At 51.3% G+C, this 25926-nt stretch overlaps 1 protein-coding gene across 2 annotated transcripts in view; it reads right to left on the bottom strand.

Annotated features, from left to right (window-relative positions):
- Positions 1 to 25926, bottom strand: part of LOC138644318 (protein mono-ADP-ribosyltransferase PARP14-like) — a 148739-nt gene that overhangs the window by 9014 nt on the left and 113799 nt on the right. For both annotated transcript variants that reach the window (XM_069732568.1, XM_069732569.1), the window contains 5 exons: positions 13628 to 13690; positions 10342 to 10521; positions 9863 to 10069; positions 1831 to 2451; positions 1046 to 1188 (listed from right to left, as the gene is read on the bottom strand). In XM_069732568.1, coding sequence (XP_069588669.1) covers positions 1046 to 1188; positions 1831 to 2451; positions 9863 to 10069; positions 10342 to 10521; positions 13628 to 13690 — 1214 coding nt within the window. The remainder of the gene's footprint in view (positions 1 to 1045; positions 1189 to 1830; positions 2452 to 9862; positions 10070 to 10341; positions 10522 to 13627; positions 13691 to 25926) is intronic.

The raw sequence follows: 25926 nt of genomic DNA, 5'->3' as shown, positions 1-25926 counted from the left end.
CCTGGAAGGGAGGAATTCCCCAAGATGAGCGGCGGCGGTGGGATCCTGGGAGCGTCATCCTCATCACTTGCACTGTGTGGCCATCATGTGATGGGAGGGTTCCCAGGATCAGGGGCGTCCGCTGCACATGGCGGCCTCTTTCACACTTCCGTTTTTACAATCTGCACAGGATCCGTCAAAATGTTGAAAAGACGGATCCTGTGCAGATTGTAAAAAACAGGAGCACTGGATCCGTTTTTCTGACGGACCCGTCGAGGCTATGTGCACACATAGTGTATGCGTCTTCACAGCGGTTTTACACTGCGAAAACGCATACACAACACAAACCAGGTTTAAAAATAATTTAAAAAATGGCAATATTCTTACCTTCCGGCGTCCCGCGCAGCGTTACCGATGCTCCCGACAGCTGGCGTTCCCAGTAATGCCTTGCGTGCAATGACCTCTGATGACTACGGTCTCGCGAGGCCGCGACGTCATCGGGTCATTTCGCAATGCATCCATGGGAACGCCAGCTGCCGGGAGCATCGGTAACGCTGCGCGGGACGCTGGAAGGTAAGAATATTGCCATTTTTTATTATTTTTAACATTTTATCTTGTTACTATTGATGCTGCATAGGCCGAATCAATAGTAAAAAGAGAAAGAGCGAGAGAGAATTTCCCTGAAGGGAAAGTCTTCCACGCACGCTCAGTTTGAAAAGATGGAACCCGTCGCTGGATTCCTACTTTTCACAGTCAGCGACGGATCCTGCGCCCATAGGCTTCCATTATAGCCGATGAGGGGAAGCGCAGGACCAGTCACTGAGCGATTTTCCGACGTGCAGAAAAAAAGTTCCTCTCTGCGTTTTCTCTGCCCGACGGACAGCAGTTTTCCGACGGATCCAGTGCACGACGGGTGAAAAGGATAGCCATCTGTCACAATCCGGCGCTAATACAAGTCTATGGGAAAAAAACAGGATCCAGCAGAAAAATTGACTGGATCCTGTTTTTTCAAAAATTGACGGATTGTGACGGGAGTAAAAAGACGAAAGTGTGAAAGAGGCCTTACCTTCAGTATTTGGCTCCGACATGTTTGTGCAAACAGCTGCTGGACCTGTAGGTATTCAGCGGAGCCAGCGGCGACATCAACCTCCGTCACCGGACTGGAATTCATCGGCTGCCAGAGGTCCGGTAACTTCAGAGACGTCTCCTCTAATAGAAAATGTCTGATGAGTGTAGGGCATGACATCACTGATATAATGATGTCATCAGACAGGAGACCACACCCCTTATACTCCAGCCCCACCCCCGGTGATGACATCACTGATATAATGATGAGACCACGCCCCATATACCCCAGCCCAGCCCCATCTATCACTGCTGACAGCCTGCCTGTATACATGTGAGAGGTTATCAGACCCGCCCCGGTGATGACATCACTTACATAATGATGAGACCACACCCCTTATACTCCAGTACCGCCCCCGGTGATGAGATCACTTATATAATGAGACTCACCCCTTATACTACAGCCCCACCCCTGGTGATGACACCACATCCCTTATACTCCAGCTCCGCCCCCGGTGATGACATCATTGATATAATTTTAAGACCACACCCCTTATACTCCAGTACTGCCCCCGGTGATGACATCACTGATATAATGATGAGACCACACCCCTTATAATCCAGCCCCCGCCCCCGGTGATGACATCACTGATGAGACCACATCCCTTATACTCCAGTTCCGCCCCCGGTGATGACATCACTAATATAATGATGAGACCACACCCCTTATAATCATGCCCCGCCCCTGGTGGTGACATTCCGGAGATGATGGTGAAGTGTTGTTACCATGTTTGAGGACCCGCTCGATGGTGATCCGGTTTCCATGGCTGTCGGTGGCCATCAGGTTCTTTGGGTCTACGGTGATCTTCTGGTTGCCGCTCTGGATGGTGACGCTGCTCTTATTTGCATTCCTTGCCTCCTCCAGCTCCAGGTTCGCCATGTCCTCGAACACGGCCATGTTGGCTCCGTGCTGGTGCCTCCACTCCACCAGGTTGGCAGTCAGCTCCGCCGCGCGCTCCCGGCTTTTTCGGTCCTTTAGACAATTGACAATTTTCTGGATCTCGTTGTTAATGCAGAGAACGTCGCGGGTGAGGCCAGAGATGTGGATGGAAGGGTCGGGCGGTCGGTAGACAACAGACACCTGGAACTTTCTCTGAAGGGCGAGTATCTTCTGGTAGTCGCCGTCCTCCAGCTCGGCCACGCTCTCGTCTGTCAGCGTGGTCTCCGTCTGCTCCTGCTCAATCTGCTTCTGCAGCCACTGCTTGGTCCGGACTATCTTCTCCTGGTCGTTGGAACACAGGCTGAAGACCACCGGATCCAGGTTATCCAGGAGCTGGAAGGCCGTCAGCTTCTGCACCGGCTTCTTCTGGGTCGTAGGACGCATGAAGGTGGAGAGCCGAAAAAGGTCTGAAGGCGGGAAAAGAATACAGGGTCATTGTAAGGAAAACATGAGGGCCGGGTGGATACGGATATCCCCCCGTCGTCACCAATCTGCGACTGAGCTTACACAGTCACAGCTCTCTAGCGCCCCATTACTCTCAAGACAGTCAGGGAACTGCACCTAGGATAAGTATTCGCTGGAGAGGCTGCCCTGTCACATATTAGTTATCAGGGCACTCTGCAGTGAGGGTGGTATATACTGTATATCACCAGTCCCAGGCCGGGGATATATGTATAAACCTCTGGGTCCATCACTGCCAGGATCCCACAGTAACACCAGAACGGTATGCTGCCACCAATTCCTCGTTAGATATAAGCCCGGGGTCCTTTGTCAAGCTTTTATTGGGTCAGAAACCAACCCCAGGTAGCATATAAGTACTAGCCGGACTCACGGACGTGGGAGACCGGGTTTCAAGATAAAAGAGCGGACCAAAATTAATTGATATTTTAATTGCCGAAAGGCGCACTAAAAACTACAAATATATACAGAGTAATATACAGATAATACTGCCAGAAGTACAGATAAAGGGAGGGTACAGGTTGGGGATAGCAGTTAGCTGTATGTGTCTCGTTATTGGTTCTTGTAACATGTGGATCCAGGGAAGCTCTCATATCCACGGGCACTTTCTTAGTTTCTGGTCCGTCTCCATGTGGCTTCCATGGTTTTAATAATAATAATAATCTTTATTTTTTATATAGCGCTAACATATTCTGCAGCGCTTTACATTTTGCACACATTATCATCACTGTCCCCGATGGGGCTCACAATCTAAATTCCCTATAAGTATGTCTTTGGAATGTGAGAGGAAACCGGAGTACCCGGAGGAAACCCACGCAAACACGGAGAGAACATACAAACTCTTTGCAGATGTTGTCCTTGGTGGGGTTTGAACCCAGGACCCCAGCGCTGCAAGGCTGCAGTGCTAACAACTGTGCCACCGTGCCGTGGTTAGCTTTTAACCCCTAGCTCACCCCCTCCCATATTTGCCACCGTCGCTCTGGGCTGGACTGAATTCTCCTCCCTTGACCTCCTAGCTGGAATAATTCCCAATATCTAGGATGGGTCATAACTTCCTAGGAGGAGGTCCAAACGGGACGACTGACGTCTCAACTGGTTTGTTGGGGCTGGACTGATACGGGGAGTCCAAGCTTGGGTCGGCTAAGTGGTTCTGGAGAGCCAGTCCCCATTGCTTGGTATCCAGGACAGTGAGAGAAATATAAGATGCAGCGGTGCGTGCAGAGGGCTCCTAGGGTTCTGATGGTATGTTGTACCTAACCCTGAGGTGCACGGTACTCGCATAATTCATCTGTAGACGTCGGTGATGCTTGGTCTAGAGCTTTCCGTTGATGTGGGCCACCTTGCACAAAAGAGAGCAGGGGGTCCCAGTTTTGCTCCTCCTCGCCTTCATTAACATGTGGACTCTAATACGCTGGCCAAATGGCGAAGTTCTGTTCTTTTGGAGATTTGTGTACTTATCCCAAGGGTGGGGGGCCAATCTCTGGACAATCTATCGGGCCTGAATTAATAAATCCAAAATGGAGTGTCCCTTGCCCCCCCCCAATGCCCCTTTGGGAATTTATCCACAGGTGTAGTGATGATTTTGACTCCAAGGGTGTTTTACAGAAACAAGCAGCAATGAATGTTGCCGAGTGAAAATTGCAAACTGCCATTGTAGTGACCAGTACGCTGTAGTGACCAGTATGCTGTGCCCAGCCCGTGATTCTGGAGACTGGCACCCGTAAATTAGGCGGGCTCTCATCACTATAGAAATGCCAATCATGTGGGGGCTAAATGTGGTTTAGGCACACTGGGGCTCAGAACGGAGGGGGCATTTGGATTTGGGAGAGGAGAATTTGCTGAATTTCTTTTGGCGGGCGAGGAACCATTTTGCTTTTCCAGAGCCTTTGTGCTACCAGTAACATGGAAGCCCCCTATATTTCCATTAACAGATGACAGAACTGAGTGAGGACTTGATTTTTTTCTGGATTTAGTTGAAGCTTTTATTGGGAACATTTTACATAACGTTTGGGATCACATTTATCCTGTGCTCTACACTGAGCACTTACATTGGGGTTTCCATCTAAATTTCTGAGTGATGTGACAGATGAAACCCAGAGGGATCCATTCACTATAATGAGGCAGCAGAGTTACTCTGGACTCCGTCTGGCCTCTGTTCAGCGGTCTCCTTTTCAGAAGTGCACAAAACTGTGGCCGATGGCACTTTTATGGAATCCTAAAAAGACAGACACCGCCGAATCACAGGTCAGACGGTGTCCATAGTGCCTCCATCTGCCTCATTATAGGGAATCTTCTGTCGGGGGTTCTGTCTAAATCACGTATTTCAGAGATTTACTTGGAAACTCCGTTGTAAGAGCTCAGCATAGAGTGCAGGATAAATGTGCTCCCAGCCTTAGTGCGATCTTTGAGAGACAGAATGAAAAAAAAAAAAAAAACAGCAGGCGAAGAATTGGTTTTATATATTTTTTTAACCGTTCCTCGTGCGGTAAAAGTGATTAGGCGACTTTATTCTTCGGGTCGGTGCGATTACAATGATATCAGAATTTATAGCGGGTTTTTATGTTTGGCTGCTGTCACACACTAATATGCGCTTTTTATTGTGCATCACCATATTTTGAGAGCTATAATTTTTCCATATTTCGGCTGACAGAGTCATGTGAGGTCTTGTTTTTTGCGTGACAATTTGACGTTTTTATTGGTACTATTTTCGGGCACGTGACATTTTTTGATCGCTTTCTATTCTGATTTTTGGGAGACAGAAAGAACAAAAACCAGCAATTCTGAATTTTTTTTACATTTTTTTGAATCCGTGTGTGGTAAAATTGGTAAGGCAGCTTTATTCTTCGGGTCAGTATGATTACAGCGATGCCTCATTTTTTAATGTTTTGACGCTTTTACACACTATAAACTATTTTATAGAAAAAATAATTATTTTTGCATCACATGATGGAGGCCGCTCCCATATTACACGGGACGGAGACCTCTCCCATATTACACGGGACGGAGACCTCTCCCATATTACACGAGATGGAGGCCTCTCCTATATTACACGGGACGGAGACCTCTTCCATATTACACGGGACGGAGGCCTCTCCCACATTACACGGGACGGAGGCCTCTCCCACATTACACGGGACGGAGGCCTCTCCCACATTACACGGGACGGAGGCCTCTCCAATATTACACGGGACGGAGACCTCTCCCATATTACACGGGACGGAGGCCTCTGCCATATTACACGAGATGGAGGCCTCTCCTATATTACACGGGACGGAGACCTCTTCCATATTACACGGGACTGAGGCCTCTGCCATATTACACGGGATGAGGCCACTCCTATATTACACGGGATGAGGCCTCTCCAATATTACACGGGACGGAGGCCTCTCCCATATTACACGGGACGGAGGCCTCTCCAATATTACACGGGTCGGAGACCTCTCCCATATTACACGGGACGGAGGCCTCTCCTATATTACACGGGACGGAGGCCTCTGCCACATTACACGGGATGGAGGCCTCTCCCACATTACACGGGATGGAGGCCTCTCCCATATTACACGGGACGGAGGCCTCTCCCATATTACATGGGATGGAGGCCTCTCCCATATTACATGGGATGGAGGCCTCTCCCATATTACACGGGACGGAGACCTCTCCCATATTACACAGGACGGAGGCCTCTCCCATATTACTCGGGACGGAGGCCTCTCCCATATTACACGGGATGGAGGCCTCTCCCATATTACACGGGATGGAGGCCTCTCCTATATTACACGGGACGGAGGCCTCTCCTATATTACACGGGACGGAGGCCTCTCCCATATTACACGGGATGGAGGCCTCTCCCATATTACACGGGACGGAGGCCTCTCCCACATTACATGGGATGGAGGCCTCTCCCATATTACACGGGACGGAGGCCTCTCCAATATTACACGGGTCGGAGACCTCTCCCATAATACACGGGACGGAGGCCTCTCCCATATTACACGGGATGGATGCCTCTCCCATATTACACAGGACGGAGGCCTCTCCCATATTACACGGGACGGAGGCCTCTGCCATATTACACGGGACGGAGGCCTCTGCCATATTACACGGGATGAGGCCACTCCTATATTACACGGGATGAGGCCACTCCTATATTACACGGGATGAGGCCTCCTATGATGAGGGGCAGGAGCAGTTGTGCTTGTTTAGCTTAGAATACAGACGCCTGAGAGGAGATCTCATTCACATGTATAATATATGGGTGGTCAGTACAGAGGACGGCACAGGACTTATTCCTTCCATAGACCATACTGAGGACCAGGGAGCACTAATTATGGGGGCAAGAAAGGTGATTCCAGCAGTTATACAGGAAAGTGTTCTTTACAGTTCAAGCAGTCAGACTGTGGAGCTCCGACCACAGGAGGTAGTAATGGCCGACTCTAGAACCGCTCTTATACAAGGGTCGGATGATTCCTCAGTACAGAACATTGGGGGTTATAGTGAAATTAGTGACAAATGTACAATTGATGGAGAAAGGTGGGACTCGATGGACGGGGGCTTTTTTCAACCTTTGTAACTATAAAAGCTGCAGCACTTTTCTGAAGTCTCCTGTGCAGGAGATGACGCCCCGTTACTCCCCTTCTTATACTGGTCTTTGCCATTTACAAGACATTTCACTACTTTTCTTGTACAGGAGGAATTTTCACGAGCGTGACAATGCCCTTGTCCAGGAGACCTCACCCCTTCTGTTCCCCTAGATTGTGCCCCTGGGCCCCGAACCCAGGATCTGGGATTTTGCCTGAACAGGACGATTTATAATGAATTTGTTGTAACAGAATGTTCATAAAGCAAGTGCCCCTCATGATCTGTGCAGCATCTTGCTTTACTGCACACCCTGTGATTATAATGTACAGGTCATTGCCGTCCCCCCACACCCTACAAACCGCACTCACCAGTCAGTCTACCAATGAAGGATCTTGGCGAGGTCATTGCCGTCCCCCCACACCCTACAAACCGTACTCACCGGTCAGTCTACCAATGAAGGATCTTAGCGAGGTCATTGCCGTCCCCCCACACCCTACAAACCGCACTCACCGGTCAGTCTACCAATGAAGGATCTTGGCGAGGTCATTGCCGTCCCCCCACACCCTACAAACCGCACTCACCGGTCAGTCTACCAATGAAGGATCTTAGCGAGGTCATTGCCGTCCCCCCACACCCTACAAACCGCACTCACCGGTCAGTCTACCAATGAAGGATCTTGGCGAGGTCATTGCCGTCCCCCCACACCCTACAAACCGCACTCACCAGTCAGTCTACCAATGAAGGATCTTGGCGAGGTCATCGCCGCCCCCCCACACCCTACAAACCGCACTCACCGGTCAGTCTACCAATGAAGGATCTTGGCGAGGTCATCGCCGCCCCCCCACACCCTACAAACCGCACTCACCGGTCAGTCTACCAATGAAGGATCTTGGCGAGGTCATCGCCGCCCCCCCACACCCTACAAACCGCACTCACCGGTCAGTCTACCAATGAAGGATCTTGGCGAGGTCATCGCCGTCCCCCCACACTCTACAAACCGCACTCACCGGTCAGTCTACCAATGAAGGATCTTGGCGAGGTAATCGCCGCCCCCCCACACCCTACAAACCCGTACTCACCAGTCAGTCTACCAATGAAGGATCTTGGCGAGGTAATCGCCGCCCCCCCACACCCTACAAACCCGTACTCACCAGTCAGTCTACCAATGAAGGATCTTGGCGAGGTCATTGCCGCCCCCCCACACCCTACAAACCGCACTCACCGGTCAGTCTACCAATGAAGGATCTTGGCGAGGTCATTGCCATTCCCCCACACCCTACAAACCGTACTCACCAGTCAGTCTACCAATGAAGGATCTCGGCGAGGTCAGCACCATCCCCCCACACCCTACAAACCCGTACTCACCAGTCAGTCTACCAATGAAGGATCTTGGCGAGGTCATTGCCGTCCCCTCACACCCTACAAACCGTACTCACCGGTCAGTCTACCAATGAAGGATCTCGGCGAGGTCAGCACCATCCCCCCACACCCTACAAACCGTACTCACCGGTCAGTCTACCAATGAAGGATCTTGGCGAGGTCATTGCCGTCCCCCCACACCCTACAAACCGCACTCACAAGTCAGTCTACCAATGAAGGATCTTGGCGAAGTCATCGCCTTTCCCCCACACCCTACAAACCCGTACTCACCAGTCAGTCTACCAATGAAGGATCTTGGCGAGGTAATCGCCGCCCCCCCACACCCTACAAACCCGTACTCACCAGTCAGTCTACCAATGAAGGATCTTGGCGAGGTCATCGCCGTTCCCCCACACCCTACAAACCTGTACTCACCGGTCAGTCTACCAATGAAGGATCTTGCGAGGTCATTGCCGTCCCCCCACACCCTACAAACCGCACTCACCGGTCAGTCTACCAATGAAGGATCTTGGCGAGGTCATTGCCGTTCCCCCACACCCTACAAACCGCACTCACCAGTCAGTCTACCAATGAAGGATCTTGGCGAGGTCATTGCCATTCCCCCACACCCTACAAACCGTACTCACCGGTCAGTCTACCAATGAAGGATCTTGGCGAGGTCATCGCCTTTCCCCCACACCCTACAAACCCGTACTCACCAGTCAGTCTACCAATGAAGGATCTTGGCGAGGTCATCGCCGTTCCCCCACACCCTACAAACCGTACTCACCGGTCAGTCTACCAATAAAGGATCTTGGCGAGGTCAGCGCCATCCCCCTCGCACCCTACAAACTGTACTCACCGGTCAGTCTACTGTGAAGGGTTAAACTAAGATCAAAACTAAAGGGCTTCATTTGGTGCTTGTGACTCCATCTTGTTGTTTACGAGATAAATTCTGTTACTTAATTAGATAAAAGTTCATAGTTGTTGTGGGGCCAGATTGTTCCAGCCTGGACAAAATATGAGACTGAGGGTGTATTGTTCTAAGAGACCTTGACGTACAAGCCGTTATGTTTTTTTACTATGCCACGTAGACACAGCCATAAATGTTGTTTCCGTTTTTTCTGTATTCTTATAGGTCAAGTGTTGCAAGTGTGATTTTATACTATTGGTTGAAGTATAACTTGCTAAGATTATGAAAAGTGCGACAGAATAAACGGGATTAGGGATTTGCTTTTGATCCTCCCAAACAAAGACACGTCTCCGTCTGGTCATTCTCAGTTGGCGGCAACGCCCTGTGGATCAATTTGGAAATCACTGAGTCAACCGTGAAGGGTCACTCCAGATCCTCCCCCAACAATACTAATAAAGGATCTTGGTGAGGTCAGCACCGTCCCCCAACACCATACAAACTGCACTCACCAGTCAGTCTACCAATAAAGGATCTTGGCGAGGTCAGCGCCGTCCCCTCCATCTTCTTCATGCTCGTGTAGAAGTCGTTCAACATGTGCTGCTGGAATATCACCACCTTCACCATCTGGATGGACCTCGCTGACCCCGAACTGATGAAATCCATCACCGTGCCTAGAATGGCATCGCCCACCACCACTGCCGACAGTCCACCTGCCCCTGGAGCAACAGAATGTCAGAGCTGAGACTTGTGATTGCATGATATGTCTCTGGGAATATGGTGGAGCAGGAGTGGAGCATGCACGCGTCATACAGAGCCCAACAGAAGGGTCCTGTGTGTGAAATCTGTCATATGGGGGTCTACAGCTGGAGCTGTAACACAGAGTCATGTGCAGAACACTGGTACATCAGACCCCACACAGGACGCCACGTGCCCCTAGAGCCGAAGCTCCACTGCGGCCATGGTGGTGTGGGCCTGGACGATGCCATACCTGTGCCCAGAGCCGGGAAGGCCACACTGGCCGCCTGCTGCGCCTCGCTCGCCTGCAGACAGGACAGGACCATCTTCTTGATGTCTGCTGGCTGTTTTGGCCCCGACATATGGAGGATCCAGTTACTCCCAGCAAGGTTCCCCGAGTCTGTGAGGATGTAACCCTTGTGGGGCTGAGACCCTGAGAAGAGTCCGGAAAATGGAAACCAAGAGTAAGTAATGCATGGGGTCATCATCAGAAGATGCACAAAGATCCCTCCGCGTAGCGTGATCCCTCCGCCCTACGTGTAACCTGATCACTCCGCCCTAAGTGTAGCCTGATCACTCCACCCTAAGTGTAGCGTGATCCCTCCGCCCTAAGTGTAGCGTGATCCCTCCGCCCTAAGTGTAGCCTGATCCCTCCGCCCTAAGTGTAGCCTGATCCCTCCGCCCTAAGTGTAGCGTGATCCCTCCGCCCTAAGTGTAGCCTGATCCCTCCGCCCTACGTGTGGCCTGATCCCTCCGCCCTAAGTGTAGCGTGATCCCTCCGCCCTAAGTGTAGCTTGATCCCTCCGCCCTAAGTGTAGCGTGATCCCTCCGCCCTACGTGTAGCCTGATCCCGCCGCCCTACGTGTAGCCTGATCCCTCTGCCCTAAGTGTAGCCTGATCCCTCCGCCCTAAGTGTAGCCTGATCCCTCCGCCCTAAGTGTAGCGTGATCCCTCCGCCCTAAGTGTAGCCTGATCCCTCCGCCCTAAGTGTAGCGTGATCCCTCCGCCCTACGTGTAGCCTGATCCCGCCGCCCTACGTGTAGCCTGATCCCTCCGCCCTAAGTGTAGCCTGATCCCTCCGCCCTAAGTGTAGCCTGATCCCTCCGCCCTAAGTGTAGCGTGATCCCTCCGCCCTAAGTGTAGCCTGATCCCTCCGCCCTAAGTGTAGCGTGATCCCGCCGCCCTAAGTGTAGCCTGATCCCGCCGCCCTACGTGTGGCCTGATCCCTCCACCCTAAGTGTAGCGTGATCCCTCCGCCCTAAGTGTAGCCTGATCCCTCTGCCCTAAGTGTAGCCTGATCCCTCCGCCCTAAGTGTAGCGTGATCCCGCCGCCCTACGTGTGGCCTGATCCCTCCGCCCTAAGTGTAGCGTGATCCCTCCGCCCTAAGTGTAGCCTGATCCCTCCACCCTACGTGTAGCCTGATCCTGTCGCCCTACGTGTGGCCTGATCCCTACGCCTTAAGTGTAGCCTGATCCCTCCGCCCTACGTGTGGCCTGATCCCTCCGTCCTAAGTGTAGCCTGATCCCTCCGCCCTACGTGTAACCTGATCACTCCGCCCTAAGTGTAGCCTGATCCCTCCGCCCTACGTGTAACCTGATCACTCCGCCCTAAGTGTAGCCTGATCCCGCCGCCCTAAGTGTAGCCTGATCCCTCCGCCCTACGTGTAACCTGATCCCTCCACCCTAAGTGTAGCCTGATCCCTCCGCCCTACGTGTAGCCTGATCCTGCCACCCTACGTGTGGCCTGATCCCTCCGCCCTAAGTGTAGCCTGATCCCTCCGCCCTACGTGTAGCCTGATCCCTCCACCCTACGTGTAGCCTGATCCCTCCACCCTACGTGTAGCCAGATCCCTCCGCCCTCTGCGTAGCGTGATCCCTCCGCCCTACGTGTAGCCTGATCCCTCCGCCCTACGTGTAGCCTGATCCCTCCGCCCTACGTGTAGCCTGATCCCTCCGCCCTAAGTGTAGCGTGATCCCTCCGCCCTACGTGTAGCCTGATCCCTCCGCCCTACGTGTAGCCTGATCCCTCCACCCTACGTGTAGCCTGATCCCTCCGCCCTCTGCGTAGCCTGATCCCTCCGCCCTAAGTGTAGCCTGATCCCTCCGCCCTACGTGTAGCCTGATCCCTCCGCCCTACGTGTAGCCTGATCCCTCCGCCCTACGTGTAGCCTGATCCCTCCGCCCTCTGTGTAGCGTGATCCCTCCGCCCTACGTGTAGCCTGATCCCTCCGCCCTACGTGTAGCCTGATCCCTCCGCCCTACGTGTAGCCTGATCCCTCCGCCCTACGTGTAGCCTGATCCCTCCGCCCTCTGCGTAGCCTGATCCCTCCGCCCTAAGTGTAGCCTGATCCCTCCGCCCTACGTGTAGCCTGATCCCTCCGCCCTACGTGTAGCCTGATCCCTCCGCCCTCTGCGTAGCCTGATCCCTCCGCCCTACGTGTAGCCTGATCCCTCCGCCCTACGTGTAGCCTGATCCCTCCACCCTACGTGTAGCCTGATCCCTCCGCCCTACGTGTAGCCTGATCCCTCCGCCCTACGTGTAGCCTGATCCCTCCGCCCTCTGCGTAGCCTGATCCCTCCGCCCTACGTGTAGCCTGATCCCGCCGCCCTACGTGTAGCCTGATCCCTCCGCCCTCTGCGTAGCCTGATCCCTCCGCCCTACGTGTAGCCTGATCCCTCCGCCCTACGTGTAGCCTGATCCCGCCGCCCTACGTGTAGCCTGATCCCTCCGCCCTACGTGTAGCCTGATCCCTCCGCCCTACGTGTAGCCTGATCCCTCCACCCTACGTGTAGCCTGATCCCTCCGCCCTACGTGTAGCCTGATCCCTCCGCCCTACGTGTAGCCTGATCCCTCCGCCCTACGTGTAGCCTGATCCCTCCGCCCTCTGCGTAGCCTGATCCCTCCGCCCTACGTGTGGCCTGATCCCTCCGCCCTCTGCGTAGCCTGATCCCTCCGCCCTACGTGTAGCCTGATCCCTCCGCCCTACGTGTGGCCTGATCCCTCCACCCTACGTGTAGCCTGATCCCTCCGCCCTCTGCGTAGCCTGATCCCTCCGCCCTAAGTGTAGCCTGATCCCTCCGCCCTACGTGTAGCCTGATCCCTCCGCCCTACGTGTAGCCTGATCCCTCCGCCCTCTGCGTAGCGTGATCTGTCCGTACGTTAGTATTTGTAGCCAAACTCAGGAGCAATCAGAGGAGACGTCTTATAGACCCCCGTCACCCTCCTGGATTTATCACCCTCCCGGTGTGGGTACAGATACTGACGGTGTGAACGTGGCCTAACACATGACTAATGTGCCGCTCCACGGGGTAAAGGGCGGGAGTCACAGACCCCTCAGTCCTGGAGTGCATCATCACCGGACTTCAGAGGAGATTCTAGGGGTCTTCTCAATATGTCACATGACACCCCCACAAGCAGCATAGTGAATGGCTTTAGTAGGACCACCAGTGACTCCTAAATCACAGCCCTGAGTATCAGTCTGAAGAGTGTGAAGAGGATTTCTAAAACACCACAGGAAACGGAATTTATAGAATTTTACCTAATATTTTGGCAACTGACTGAACACTCGGTCCGGCAGCGTCTAGAATGGCTTTCGACACCCCTGAAAAAGATCATGTGTAATTTATACAGTGAAAATGGCACTGCTCAACACTCGCCAGCGGGGGCAGCAGAGAGCTTCATGTGTCCAGTATGGGGCTTACAGGAGCAGAGGGCTATTATGTGTCCAGTATGGAGCTTACAGGAGCAGAGGGCTATTATGTGTCCAGTATGAGGCTTACAGGAGCAGGGGGCTATTATGTGTCCAGTATGGAGCTTACAGGAGCAGAGGGCTATTATGTGTCCAGTATGAGGCTTACAGGAGCAGGGGGCTATTATGTGTCCAGTATGGAGCTTACAGGAGCAGAGGGCTATTATGTGTCCAGTATGGGGCTTACAGGAGCAGAGGGCTATTATGTGTCCAGTATGGAGCTTACAGGAGCAGAGGGCTATTATGTGTCCAGTATGAGGCTTACAGGAGCAGGGGGCTATTATGTGTCCAGTATGGAGCTTACAGGAGCAGAGGGCTATTATGTGTCCAGTATGAGGCTTACAGGAGCAGAGGGCTATTATGTGTCCAGTATGGGGCTTACAGGAGCAGAGGGCTATTATGTGTCCAGTATGGGGCTTACAGGAGCAGAGGGCTATTATGTGTCCAGTATGAGGCTTACAGGAGCAGAGGGCTATTATGTGTCCAGTATGGGGCTTACAGGAGCAGGGGGCTATTATGTGTCCAGTATGGAGGTTACAGGAGCAGAGGGCTATTATGTGTCCAGTATGAGGCTTACAGGAGCAGAAGACTATTATGTGTCCAGTATGGGGCTTACAGGAGCAGAGGGCTATTATGTGTCCAGTATGAGGCTTACAGCAGCAGAGGGCTATTATGTGTCCAGTATGGGGCTTACAGGAGCAGAGGGCTATTATGTGTCCAGTATGGGGCTTACAGGAGCAGAGGGCTATTATGTGTCCAGTATGGGGCTTACAGGAGCAGAGGGCTATTATGTGTCCAGTATGGAGCTTACAGCAGCAGAGGGCTATTATGTGTCCAGTATGGGGCTTACAGGAGCGGAGGGCTATTATGTGTCCAGTATGGAGCTTACAGGAGCAGGGGGCTATTATGTGTCCAGTATGGAGCTTACAGCAGCAGAGGGCTATTATGTGTCCAGTATGGAGCTTACAGGAGCAGGGGGCTATTATGTGTCCAGTATGGGGCTTACAGGAGCAGAGGGCTATTATGTGTCCAGTATGAGGCTTACAGCAGCAGAGGGCTATTATGTGTCCAGTATGGGGCTTACAGGAGCAGAGGGCTATTATGTGTCCAGTATGGAGCTTACAGGAGCAGGGGGCTATTATGTGTCCAGTATGGAGCTTACAGGAGCAGAGGGCTATTATGTGTCCAGTATGGAGCTTACAGGAGCAGAGGGCTATTATGTGTCCAGTATGGAGCTTACAGGAGCAGAAGACTATTATGTGTCCAGTATGGAGCTTACAGGAGCAGAGGGCTATTATGTCTCCAGTATGGAGCTTACAGGAGCAGAGGGCTATTATGTGTCCAGTATGGGGCTTACAGGAGCAGGGGGCTATTATGTGTCCACTATGGAGCTTACAGGAGCAGAGGGCTATTATGTGTCCAGTATGGAGCTTACAGGAGCAGAGGGCTATTATGTGTCCAGTATGGAGCTTACAGGAGCAGAGGGCTATTATGTGTCCAGTATGAGGCTTACAGGAGCAGAGGGCTATTATGTGTCCAGTATGAGGCTTACAGGAGCAGAGGGCTATTATGTGTCCAGTATGGGGCTTACAGGAGCAGAGGGCTATTATGTGTCCAGTATGGGGCTTACAGGAGCAGAGGGCTATTATGTGTCCAGTATGGGGCTTACAGGAGCAGAGGGCTATTATGTGTCCAGTATGGGGCTTACAGGAGCAGAGGGCTATTATGTCTCCAGTATGGAGCTTACAGGAGCAGAGGGCTATTATGTGTCCAGTATGGGGCTTACAGGAGCAGAGGGCTATTATGTGTCCAGTATGGAGCTTACAGGAGCAGAGGGCTATTACGTGTCCAGTATGAGGCTTACAGGAGCAGAGGGCTATTACGTGTCCAGTATGGAGCTTACAGGAGCAGAGGGCTATTATGTGTCCAGTATGGAGCTTACAGGAGCAGAGGGCTATTATGTGTCCAGTATGGGGCTTACAGGAGCAGAGGGCTATTATGTGTCCAGTATGGGGCTTGCAGGAGCAGAGGGCTATTATGTGTCCAGTATGAGGCTTACAGGAGCAGACGGCTATTATGTGTCCAGTATGGAGCTTACAGGAGCAGGGGGCTATTATGTGTCCAGTATGGGGCTTACAGGAGCAGAGGGCTATTATGTGTCCAGTATGAGGCTTACAGCAGCAGAGGGCTATTATGTGTCCAGTATGGAGCTTACAGGAGCAGAGGGCTATTATGTGTCCAGTATGGGGCTTACAGGAGCAGAGGGCTATTACGTGTCCAGTATGGAGCTTACAGGAGCAGAGGGCTATTACGTGTCCAGTATGGAGCTTACAGGAGCAGAGGGCTATTATGTGTCCAGTATGGAGCTTACAGGAGCAGAGGGCTATTATGTGTCCAGTATGGGGCTTACAGGAGCAGAGGGCTATTATGTGTCCAGTATGGGGCTTGCAGGAGCAGAGGGCTATTATGTGTCCAGTATGAGGCTTACAGGAGCAGAGGGCTATTATGTGTCCAGTATGGAGCTTACAGGAGCAGAGGGCTATTATGTGTCCAGTATGGAGCTTACAGGAGCAGGGGGCTATTATGTGTCCAGTATGGGGCTTACAGGAGCAGAGGGCTATTATGTGTCCAGTATGAGGCTTACAGCAGCAGAGGGCTATTATGTGTCCAGTATGGAGCTTACAGGAGCAGAGGGCTATTATGTGTCCAGTATGGGGCTTACAGGAGCAGAGGGCTATTATGTGTCCAGTATGAGGCTTACAGGAGCAGACGGCTATTATGTGTCCAGTATGGAGCTTACAGGAGCAGAGGGCTATTATGTGTCCAGTATGGAGCTTACAGGAGCAGGGGGCTATTATGTGTCCAGTATGGGGCTTACAGGAGCAGAGGGCTATTATGTGTCCAGTATGGAGCTTACAGGAGCAGGGGGCTATTATGTGTCCAGTATGGGGCTTACAGGAGCAGAGGGCTATTATGTGTCCAGTATGGGGCTTACAGGAGCAGAGGGCTATTATGTGTCCAGTATGGAGCTTACAGGAGCAGAGGGCTATTATGTGTCCAGTATGAGGCTTACAGGAGCAGAGGGCTATTATGTGTCCAGTATGGAGCTTACAGGAGCAGAGGGCTATTATGTGTCCAGTATGGGGCTTACAGGAGCAGAGGGCTATTATGTGTCCAGTATGAGGCTTACAGGAGCAGAAGACTATTATGTGTCCAGTATGGAGCTTACAGGAGCAGAGGGCTATTATGTGTCCAGTATGGAGCTTACAGGAGCAGAAGACTATTATGTGTCCAGTATGGGGCTTACAGGAGCAGAGGGCTATTATGTGTCCAGTATGAGGCTTACAGGAGCAGAAGACTATTATGTGTCCAGTATGGAGCTTACAGGAGCAGAGGGCTATTATGTGTCCAGTATGGGGCTTACAGGAGCAGAGGGCTATTATGTGTCCAGTATGAGGCTTACAGGAGCAGAGGGCTATTATGTGTCCAGTATGGAGCTTACAGGAGCAGAGGGCTATTATGTGTCCAGTATGGAGCTTACAGGAGCAGAGGGCTATTATGTGTCCAGTATGGAGCTTACAGGAGCAGAGGGCTATTATGTGTCCAGTATGAGGCTTACAGGAGCAGAGGGCTATTATGTGTCCAGTATGGAGCTTACAGGAGCAGAGGGCTATTATGTGTCCAGTATGGAGCTTACAGGAGCAGAGGGCTATTATGTGTCCAGTATGGAGCTTACAGGAGCAGAGGGCTATTATGTGTCCAGTATGAGGCTTACAGGAGCAGAGGGCTATTATGTGTCCAGTATGGGGCTTACAGGAGCAGAGGGCTATTATGTGTCCAGTATGGAGCTTACAGGAGCAGAGGGCTATTATGTGTCCAGTATGGAGCTTACAGGAGCAGAGGGCTATTATGTGTCCAGTATGGGGCTTACAGGAGCAGAGGGCTATTACGTGTCCAGTATGGAGCTTACAGGAGCAGAGGGCTATTACGTGTCCAGTATGGAGCTTACAGGAGCAGAGGGCTATTATGTGTCCAGTATGGAGCTTACAGGAGCAGAGGGCTATTATGTGTCCAGTATGGGGCTTACAGGAGCAGAGGGCTATTATGTGTCCAGTATGGGGCTTGCAGGAGCAGAGGGCTATTATGTGTCCAGTATGAGGCTTACAGGAGCAGAGGGCTATTATGTGTCCAGTATGGAGCTTACAGGAGCAGAGGGCTATTATGTGTCCAGTATGGAGCTTACAGGAGCAGGGGGCTATTATGTGTCCAGTATGGAGCTTACAGGAGCAGAGGGCTATTATGTGTCCAGTATGAGGCTTACAGCAGCAGAGGGCTATTATGTGTCCAGTATGGAGCTTACAGGAGCAGAGGGCTATTATGTGTCCAGTATGGGGCTTACAGGAGCAGAGGGCTATTATGTGTCCAGTATGAGGCTTACAGGAGCAGACGGCTATTATGTGTCCAGTATGGAGCTTACAGGAGCAGGGGGCTATTATGTGTCCAGTATGGGGCTTACAGGAGCAGAGGGCTATTATGTGTCCAGTATGGAGCTTACAGGAGCAGGGGGCTATTATGTGTCCAGTATGGGGCTTACAGGAGCAGAGGGCTATTATGTGTCCAGTATGGGGCTTACAGGAGCAGAGGGCTATTATGTGTCCAGTATGGAGCTTACAGGAGCAGAGGGCTATTATGTGTCCAGTATGAGGCTTACAGGAGCAGAGGGCTATTATGTGTCCAGTATGGAGCTTACAGGAGCAGAGGGCTATTATGTGTCCAGTATGGGGCTTACAGGAGCAGAGGGCTATTATGTGTCCAGTATGAGGCTTACAGGAGCAGAAGACTATTATGTGTCCAGTATGGAGCTTACAGGAGCAGAGGGCTATTATGTGTCCAGTATGGAGCTTACAGGAGCAGAAGACTATTATGTGTCCAGTATGGGGCTTACAGGAGCAGAGGGCTATTATGTGTCCAGTATGAGGCTTACAGGAGCAGAAGACTATTATGTGTCCAGTATGGAGCTTACAGGAGCAGAGGGCTATTATGTGTCCAGTATGGGGCTTACAGGAGCAGAGGGCTATTATGTGTCCAGTATGAGGCTTACAGGAGCAGAGGGCTATTATGTGTCCAGTATGGAGCTTACAGGAGCAGAGGGCTATTATGTGTCCAGTATGGAGCTTACAGGAGCAGAGGGCTATTATGTGTCCAGTATGGAGCTTACAGGAGCAGAGGGCTATTATGTGTCCAGTATGAGGCTTACAGGAGCAGAGGGCTATTATGTGTCCAGTATGGGGCTTACAGGAGCAGAGGGCTATTATGTGTCCAGTATGGAGCTTACAGGAGCAGAGGGCTATTATGTGTCCAGTATGGAGCTTACAGCAGCAGAGGGCTATTATGTGTCCAGTATGGAGCTTACAGGAGCAGGGGGCTATTATGTGTCCAGTATGGAGCTTACAGGAGCAGGGGGCTATTATGTGTCCAGTATGGAGCTTACAGGAGCAGAGGGCTATTATGTGTCCAGTATGAGGCTTACAGGAGCAGAGGGCTATTATGTGTCCAATATGGAGCTTACAGGAGCAGAGGGCTATTATGTGTCCAGTATGAGGCTTACAGGAGCAGAGGGCTATTATGTGTCCAGTATGAGGCTTACAGGAGCAGACGGCTATTATGTGTCCAGTATGGAGCTTACAGGAGCAGAGGGCTATTATGTGTCCAGTATGGGGCTTACAGGAGCAGAGGGCTATTATGTGTCCAGTATGGAGCTTACAGGAGCAGAGGGCTATTATGTGTCCAGTATGGGGCTTACAGGAGCAGAGGGCTATTATGTGTCCAGTATGAGGCTTACAGGAGCAGAAGACTATTATGTGTCCAGTATGGAGCTTACAGGAGCAGAGGGCTATTATGTGTCCAGTATGGGGCTTACAGGAGCAGAGGGCTATTATGTGTCCAGTATGAGGCTTACAGGAGCAGGGGGCTATTATGTGTCCAGTATGGAGCTTACAGGAGCAGGGGGCTATTATGTATCCAGTATGGAGCTTACAGGAGCAGAGGGCTATTATGTGTCCAGTATGGGGCTTACAGGAGCGGAGGGCTATTATGTGTCCAGTATGAGGCTTACAGGAGCAGAGGGCTATTATGTGTCCAGTATGGAGCTTACAGGAGCAGAGGGCTATTATGTGTCCAGTATGAGGCTTACAGCAGCAGAGGGCTATTATGTGTCCAGTATGGGGCTTACAGGAGCAGAGGGCTATTATGTGTCCAGTATGAGGCTTACAGGAGCAGTGGGGCTATTATGTGTCCAGTATGGAGCTTACAGGAGCAGAGGGCTATTATGTGTCCAGTATGAGGCTTACAGGAGCAGAGGGCTATTATGTGTCCAGTATGGAGCTTACAGGAGCAGAGGGCTATTATGTGTCCAGTATGGAGCTTACAGGAGCAGAGGGCTATTATGTGTCCAGTATGAGGCTTACAGGAGCAGAGGGCTATTATGTGTCCAGTATGGAGCTTACAGCAGCAGAGGGCTATTATGTGTCCAGTATGGGGCTTACAGCAGCAGAGGGCTATTATGTGTCCAGTATGGGGCTTACAGGAGCAGAGGGCTATTATGTGTCCAGTATGGAGCTTACAGTAGCAGAGGGCTATTATGTGTCCAGTATGGGGCTTACAGGAGCAGAAGACTATTATGTGTCCAGTATGGGGCTTACAGCAGCAGAGGGCTATTATGTGTCCAGTATGGAGCTTACAGGAGCAGAGGGCTATTATGTGTCCAGTATGGGGCTTACAGGAGCAGAGGGCTATTATGTGTCCAGTATGGGGCTTACAGGAGCAGAGGGCTATTATGTGTCCAGTATGGGGCTTACAGGGGCAGAGGGCTATTATGTGTCCAGTATGGAGCTTACAGGAGCAGAGGGCTATTATGTGTCCAGTATGGAGCTTACAGGAGCAGAGGGCTATTATGTGTCCAGTATGGGGCTTACAGGAGCAGAGGGCTATTATGTGTCCAGTATGAGGCTTACAGGAGCAGAGGGCTATTATGTGTCCAGTATGAGGCTTACAGGAGCAGAGGGCTATTATGTGTCCAGTATGGAGCTTACAGGAGCAGAGGGTTATTATGTGTCCAGTATGGAGCTTACAGGAGCAGAGGGCTATTATGTGTCCAGTATGGGGCTTACAGGAGCAGAGGGCTATTATGTGTCCAGTATGGGGCTTACAGGAGCAGAGGGCTATTATGTGTCCAGTATGGAGCTTACAGGAGCAGAGGGCTATTATGTGTCCAGTATGGGGCTTACAGGAGCAGAGGGCTATTATGTGTCCAGTATGGGGCTTACAGGAGCAGAGGGCTATTATGTGTCCAGTATGGAGCTTACAGGAGCAGAGGGCTATTATATGTCCAGTATGGGGCTTACAGGAGCAGAGGGCTATTATGTGTCCAGTATGGAGCTTACAGGAGCAGAGGGCTATTATGTGTCCAGTATGAGGCTTACAGGAGCAGAGGGCTATTATGTGTCCAGTATGAGGCTTACAGGAGCAGAGGGCTATTATGTGTCCATTATGGGGCTTACAGCAGCAGAGGGCTATTATGTGTCCAGTATGGGGCTTACAGGAGCAGATGGCTATTATGTGTCCAGTATGGAGCTTACAGGAGCAGAGGGCTATTATGTGTCCAGTATGAGGCTTACAGGAGCAGAGGGCTATTATGTGTCCAGTATGAGGCTTACAGGAGCAGAGGGCTATTATGTGTCCATTATGGGGCTTACAGCAGCAGAGGGCTATTATGTGTCCAGTATGGAGCTTACAGGAGCAGATGGCTATTATGTGTCCAGTATGGAGCTTACAGGAGCAGAGGGCTATTATGTGTCCATTATGGGGCTTACAGCAGCAGAGGGCTATTATGTGTCCAGTATGGGGCTTACAGGAGCAGAGGGCTATTATGTGTCCAGTATGGGGCTTACAGGAGCAGAGGGCTATTATGTGTCCAGTATGGGGCTTACAGGAGCAGACGGCTATTATGTGTCCAGTATGGAGCTTACAGGAGCAGAGGGCTATTATGTGTCCAGTATGGAGCTTACAGGAGCAGAGGGCTATTATGTGTCCAGTATGGGGCTTACAGGAGCAGAGGGCTATTATGTGTCCAGTATGAGGCTTACAGGAGCAGAGGGCTATTATGTGTCCAGTATGGAGCTTACAGGAGCAGAGGGCTATTATGTGTCCAGTATGGGGCTTACAGGAGCAGAGGGCTATTATGTGTCCAGTATGAGGCTTACAGGAGCAGAGGGCTATTATGTGTCCAGTATGGAGCTTACAGGAGCAGATGGCTATTATGTGTCCAGTATGGAGCTTACAGGAGCAGAGGGCTATTATGTGTCCAGTATGGAGCTTACAGGAGCAGAGGGCTATTATGTGTCCAGTATGAGGCTTACAGGAGCAGAGGGCTATTATGTGTCCAGTATGGAGCTTACAGGAGCAGAGGGCTATTATGTGTCCAGTATGGAGCTTACAGGAGCAGAGGGCTATTATGTGTCCAGTATGGAGCTTACAGGAGCAGAGGGCTATTATGTGTCCAGTATGAGGCTTACAGGAGCAGAGGGCTATTATGTGTCCAGTATGGGGCTTACAGGAGCAGAGGGCTATTATGTGTCCAGTATGGAGCTTACAGGAGCAGAGGGCTATTATGTGTCCAGTATGGAGCTTACAGGAGCAGAGGGCTATTATGTGTCCAGTATGGGGCTTACAGGAGCAGAGGGCTATTACGTGTCCAGTATGGAGCTTACAGGAGCAGAGGGCTATTACGTGTCCAGTATGGAGCTTACAGGAGCAGAGGGCTATTATGTGTCCAGTATGGAGCTTACAGGAGCAGAGGGCTATTATGTGTCCAGTATGGGGCTTACAGGAGCAGAGGGCTATTATGTGTCCAGTATGGGGCTTGCAGGAGCAGAGGGCTATTATGTGTCCAGTATGAGGCTTACAGGAGCAGAGGGCTATTATGTGTCCAGTATGGAGCTTACAGGAGCAGAGGGCTATTATGTGTCCAGTATGGAGCTTACAGGAGCAGGGGGCTATTATGTGTCCAGTATGGAGCTTACAGGAGCAGAGGGCTATTATGTGTCCAGTATGAGGCTTACAGCAGCAGAGGGCTATTATGTGTCCAGTATGGAGCTTACAGGAGCAGAGGGCTATTATGTGTCCAGTATGGGGCTTACAGGAGCAGAGGGCTATTATGTGTCCAGTATGAGGCTTACAGGAGCAGACGGCTATTATGTGTCCAGTATGGAGCTTACAGGAGCAGGGGGCTATTATGTGTCCAGTATGGGGCTTACAGGAGCAGAGGGCTATTATGTGTCCAGTATGGAGCTTACAGGAGCAGGGGGCTATTATGTGTCCAGTATGGGGCTTACAGGAGCAGAGGGCTATTATGTGTCCAGTATGGGGCTTACAGGAGCAGAGGGCTATTATGTGTCCAGTATGGAGCTTACAGGAGCAGAGGGCTATTATGTGTCCAGTATGAGGCTTACAGGAGCAGAGGGCTATTATGTGTCCAGTATGGAGCTTACAGGAGCAGAGGGCTATTATGTGTCCAGTATGGGGCTTACAGGAGCAGAGGGCTATTATGTGTCCAGTATGAGGCTTACAGGAGCAGAAGACTATTATGTGTCCAGTATGGAGCTTACAGGAGCAGAGGGCTATTATGTGTCCAGTATGGAGCTTACAGGAGCAGAAGACTATTATGTGTCCAGTATGGGGCTTACAGGAGCAGAGGGCTATTATGTGTCCAGTATGAGGCTTACAGGAGCAGAAGACTATTATGTGTCCAGTATGGAGCTTACAGGAGCAGAGGGCTATTATGTGTCCAGTATGGGGCTTACAGGAGCAGAGGGCTATTATGTGTCCAGTATGAGGCTTACAGGAGCAGAGGGCTATTATGTGTCCAGTATGGAGCTTACAGGAGCAGAGGGCTATTATGTGTCCAGTATGGAGCTTACAGGAGCAGAGGGCTATTATGTGTCCAGTATGGAGCTTACAGGAGCAGAGGGCTATTATGTGTCCAGTATGAGGCTTACAGGAGCAGAGGGCTATTATGTGTCCAGTATGGGGCTTACAGGAGCAGAGGGCTATTATGTGTCCAGTATGGAGCTTACAGGAGCAGAGGGCTATTATGTGTCCAGTATGGAGCTTACAGCAGCAGAGGGCTATTATGTGTCCAGTATGGAGCTTACAGGAGCAGGGGGCTATTATGTGTCCAGTATGGAGCTTACAGGAGCAGGGGGCTATTATGTGTCCAGTATGGAGCTTACAGGAGCAGAGGGCTATTATGTGTCCAGTATGAGGCTTACAGGAGCAGAGGGCTATTATGTGTCCAATATGGAGCTTACAGGAGCAGAGGGCTATTATGTGTCCAGTATGAGGCTTACAGGAGCAGAGGGCTATTATGTGTCCAGTATGAGGCTTACAGGAGCAGACGGCTATTATGTGTCCAGTATGGAGCTTACAGGAGCAGAGGGCTATTATGTGTCCAGTATGGGGCTTACAGGAGCAGAGGGCTATTATGTGTCCAGTATGGAGCTTACAGGAGCAGAGGGCTATTATGTGTCCAGTATGGGGCTTACAGGAGCAGAGGGCTATTATGTGTCCAGTATGAGGCTTACAGGAGCAGAAGACTATTATGTGTCCAGTATGGAGCTTACAGGAGCAGAGGGCTATTATGTGTCCAGTATGGGGCTTACAGGAGCAGAGGGCTATTATGTGTCCAGTATGAGGCTTACAGGAGCAGGGGGCTATTATGTGTCCAGTATGGAGCTTACAGGAGCAGGGGGCTATTATGTATCCAGTATGGAGCTTACAGGAGCAGAGGGCTATTATGTGTCCAGTATGGGGCTTACAGGAGCGGAGGGCTATTATGTGTCCAGTATGAGGCTTACAGGAGCAGAGGGCTATTATGTGTCCAGTATGGAGCTTACAGGAGCAGAGGGCTATTATGTGTCCAGTATGAGGCTTACAGCAGCAGAGGGCTATTATGTGTCCAGTATGGGGCTTACAGGAGCAGAGGGCTATTATGTGTCCAGTATGAGGCTTACAGGAGCAGTGGGGCTATTATGTGTCCAGTATGGAGCTTACAGGAGCAGAGGGCTATTATGTGTCCAGTATGAGGCTTACAGGAGCAGAGGGCTATTATGTGTCCAGTATGGAGCTTACAGGAGCAGAGGGCTATTATGTGTCCAGTATGGAGCTTACAGGAGCAGAGGGCTATTATGTGTCCAGTATGAGGCTTACAGGAGCAGAGGGCTATTATGTGTCCAGTATGGAGCTTACAGCAGCAGAGGGCTATTATGTGTCCAGTATGGGGCTTACAGCAGCAGAGGGCTATTATGTGTCCAGTATGGGGCTTACAGGAGCAGAGGGCTATTATGTGTCCAGTATGGAGCTTACAGTAGCAGAGGGCTATTATGTGTCCAGTATGGGGCTTACAGGAGCAGAAGACTATTATGTGTCCAGTATGGGGCTTACAGCAGCAGAGGGCTATTATGTGTCCAGTATGGAGCTTACAGGAGCAGAGGGCTATTATGTGTCCAGTATGGGGCTTACAGGAGCAGAGGGCTATTATGTGTCCAGTATGGGGCTTACAGGAGCAGAGGGCTATTATGTGTCCAGTATGGGGCTTACAGGGGCAGAGGGCTATTATGTGTCCAGTATGGAGCTTACAGGAGCAGAGGGCTATTATGTGTCCAGTATGGAGCTTACAGGAGCAGAGGGCTATTATGTGTCCAGTATGGGGCTTACAGGAGCAGAGGGCTATTATGTGTCCAGTATGAGGCTTACAGGAGCAGAGGGCTATTATGTGTCCAGTATGAGGCTTACAGGAGCAGAGGGCTATTATGTGTCCAGTATGGAGCTTACAGGAGCAGAGGGTTATTATGTGTCCAGTATGGAGCTTACAGGAGCAGAGGGCTATTATGTGTCCAGTATGGGGCTTACAGGAGCAGAGGGCTATTATGTGTCCAGTATGGGGCTTACAGGAGCAGAGGGCTATTATGTGTCCAGTATGGAGCTTACAGGAGCAGAGGGCTATTATGTGTCCAGTATGGGGCTTACAGGAG

This window comes from Ranitomeya imitator, chromosome 7, assembly GCF_032444005.1.
Source record: "Ranitomeya imitator isolate aRanImi1 chromosome 7, aRanImi1.pri, whole genome shotgun sequence".
Classification (NCBI taxonomy): domain Eukaryota; kingdom Metazoa; phylum Chordata; class Amphibia; order Anura; family Dendrobatidae; genus Ranitomeya; species Ranitomeya imitator.
The sequence above is the reverse complement of the archived record's forward strand: the minus strand, read 5'-3'. Positions and strand labels throughout refer to the sequence as shown.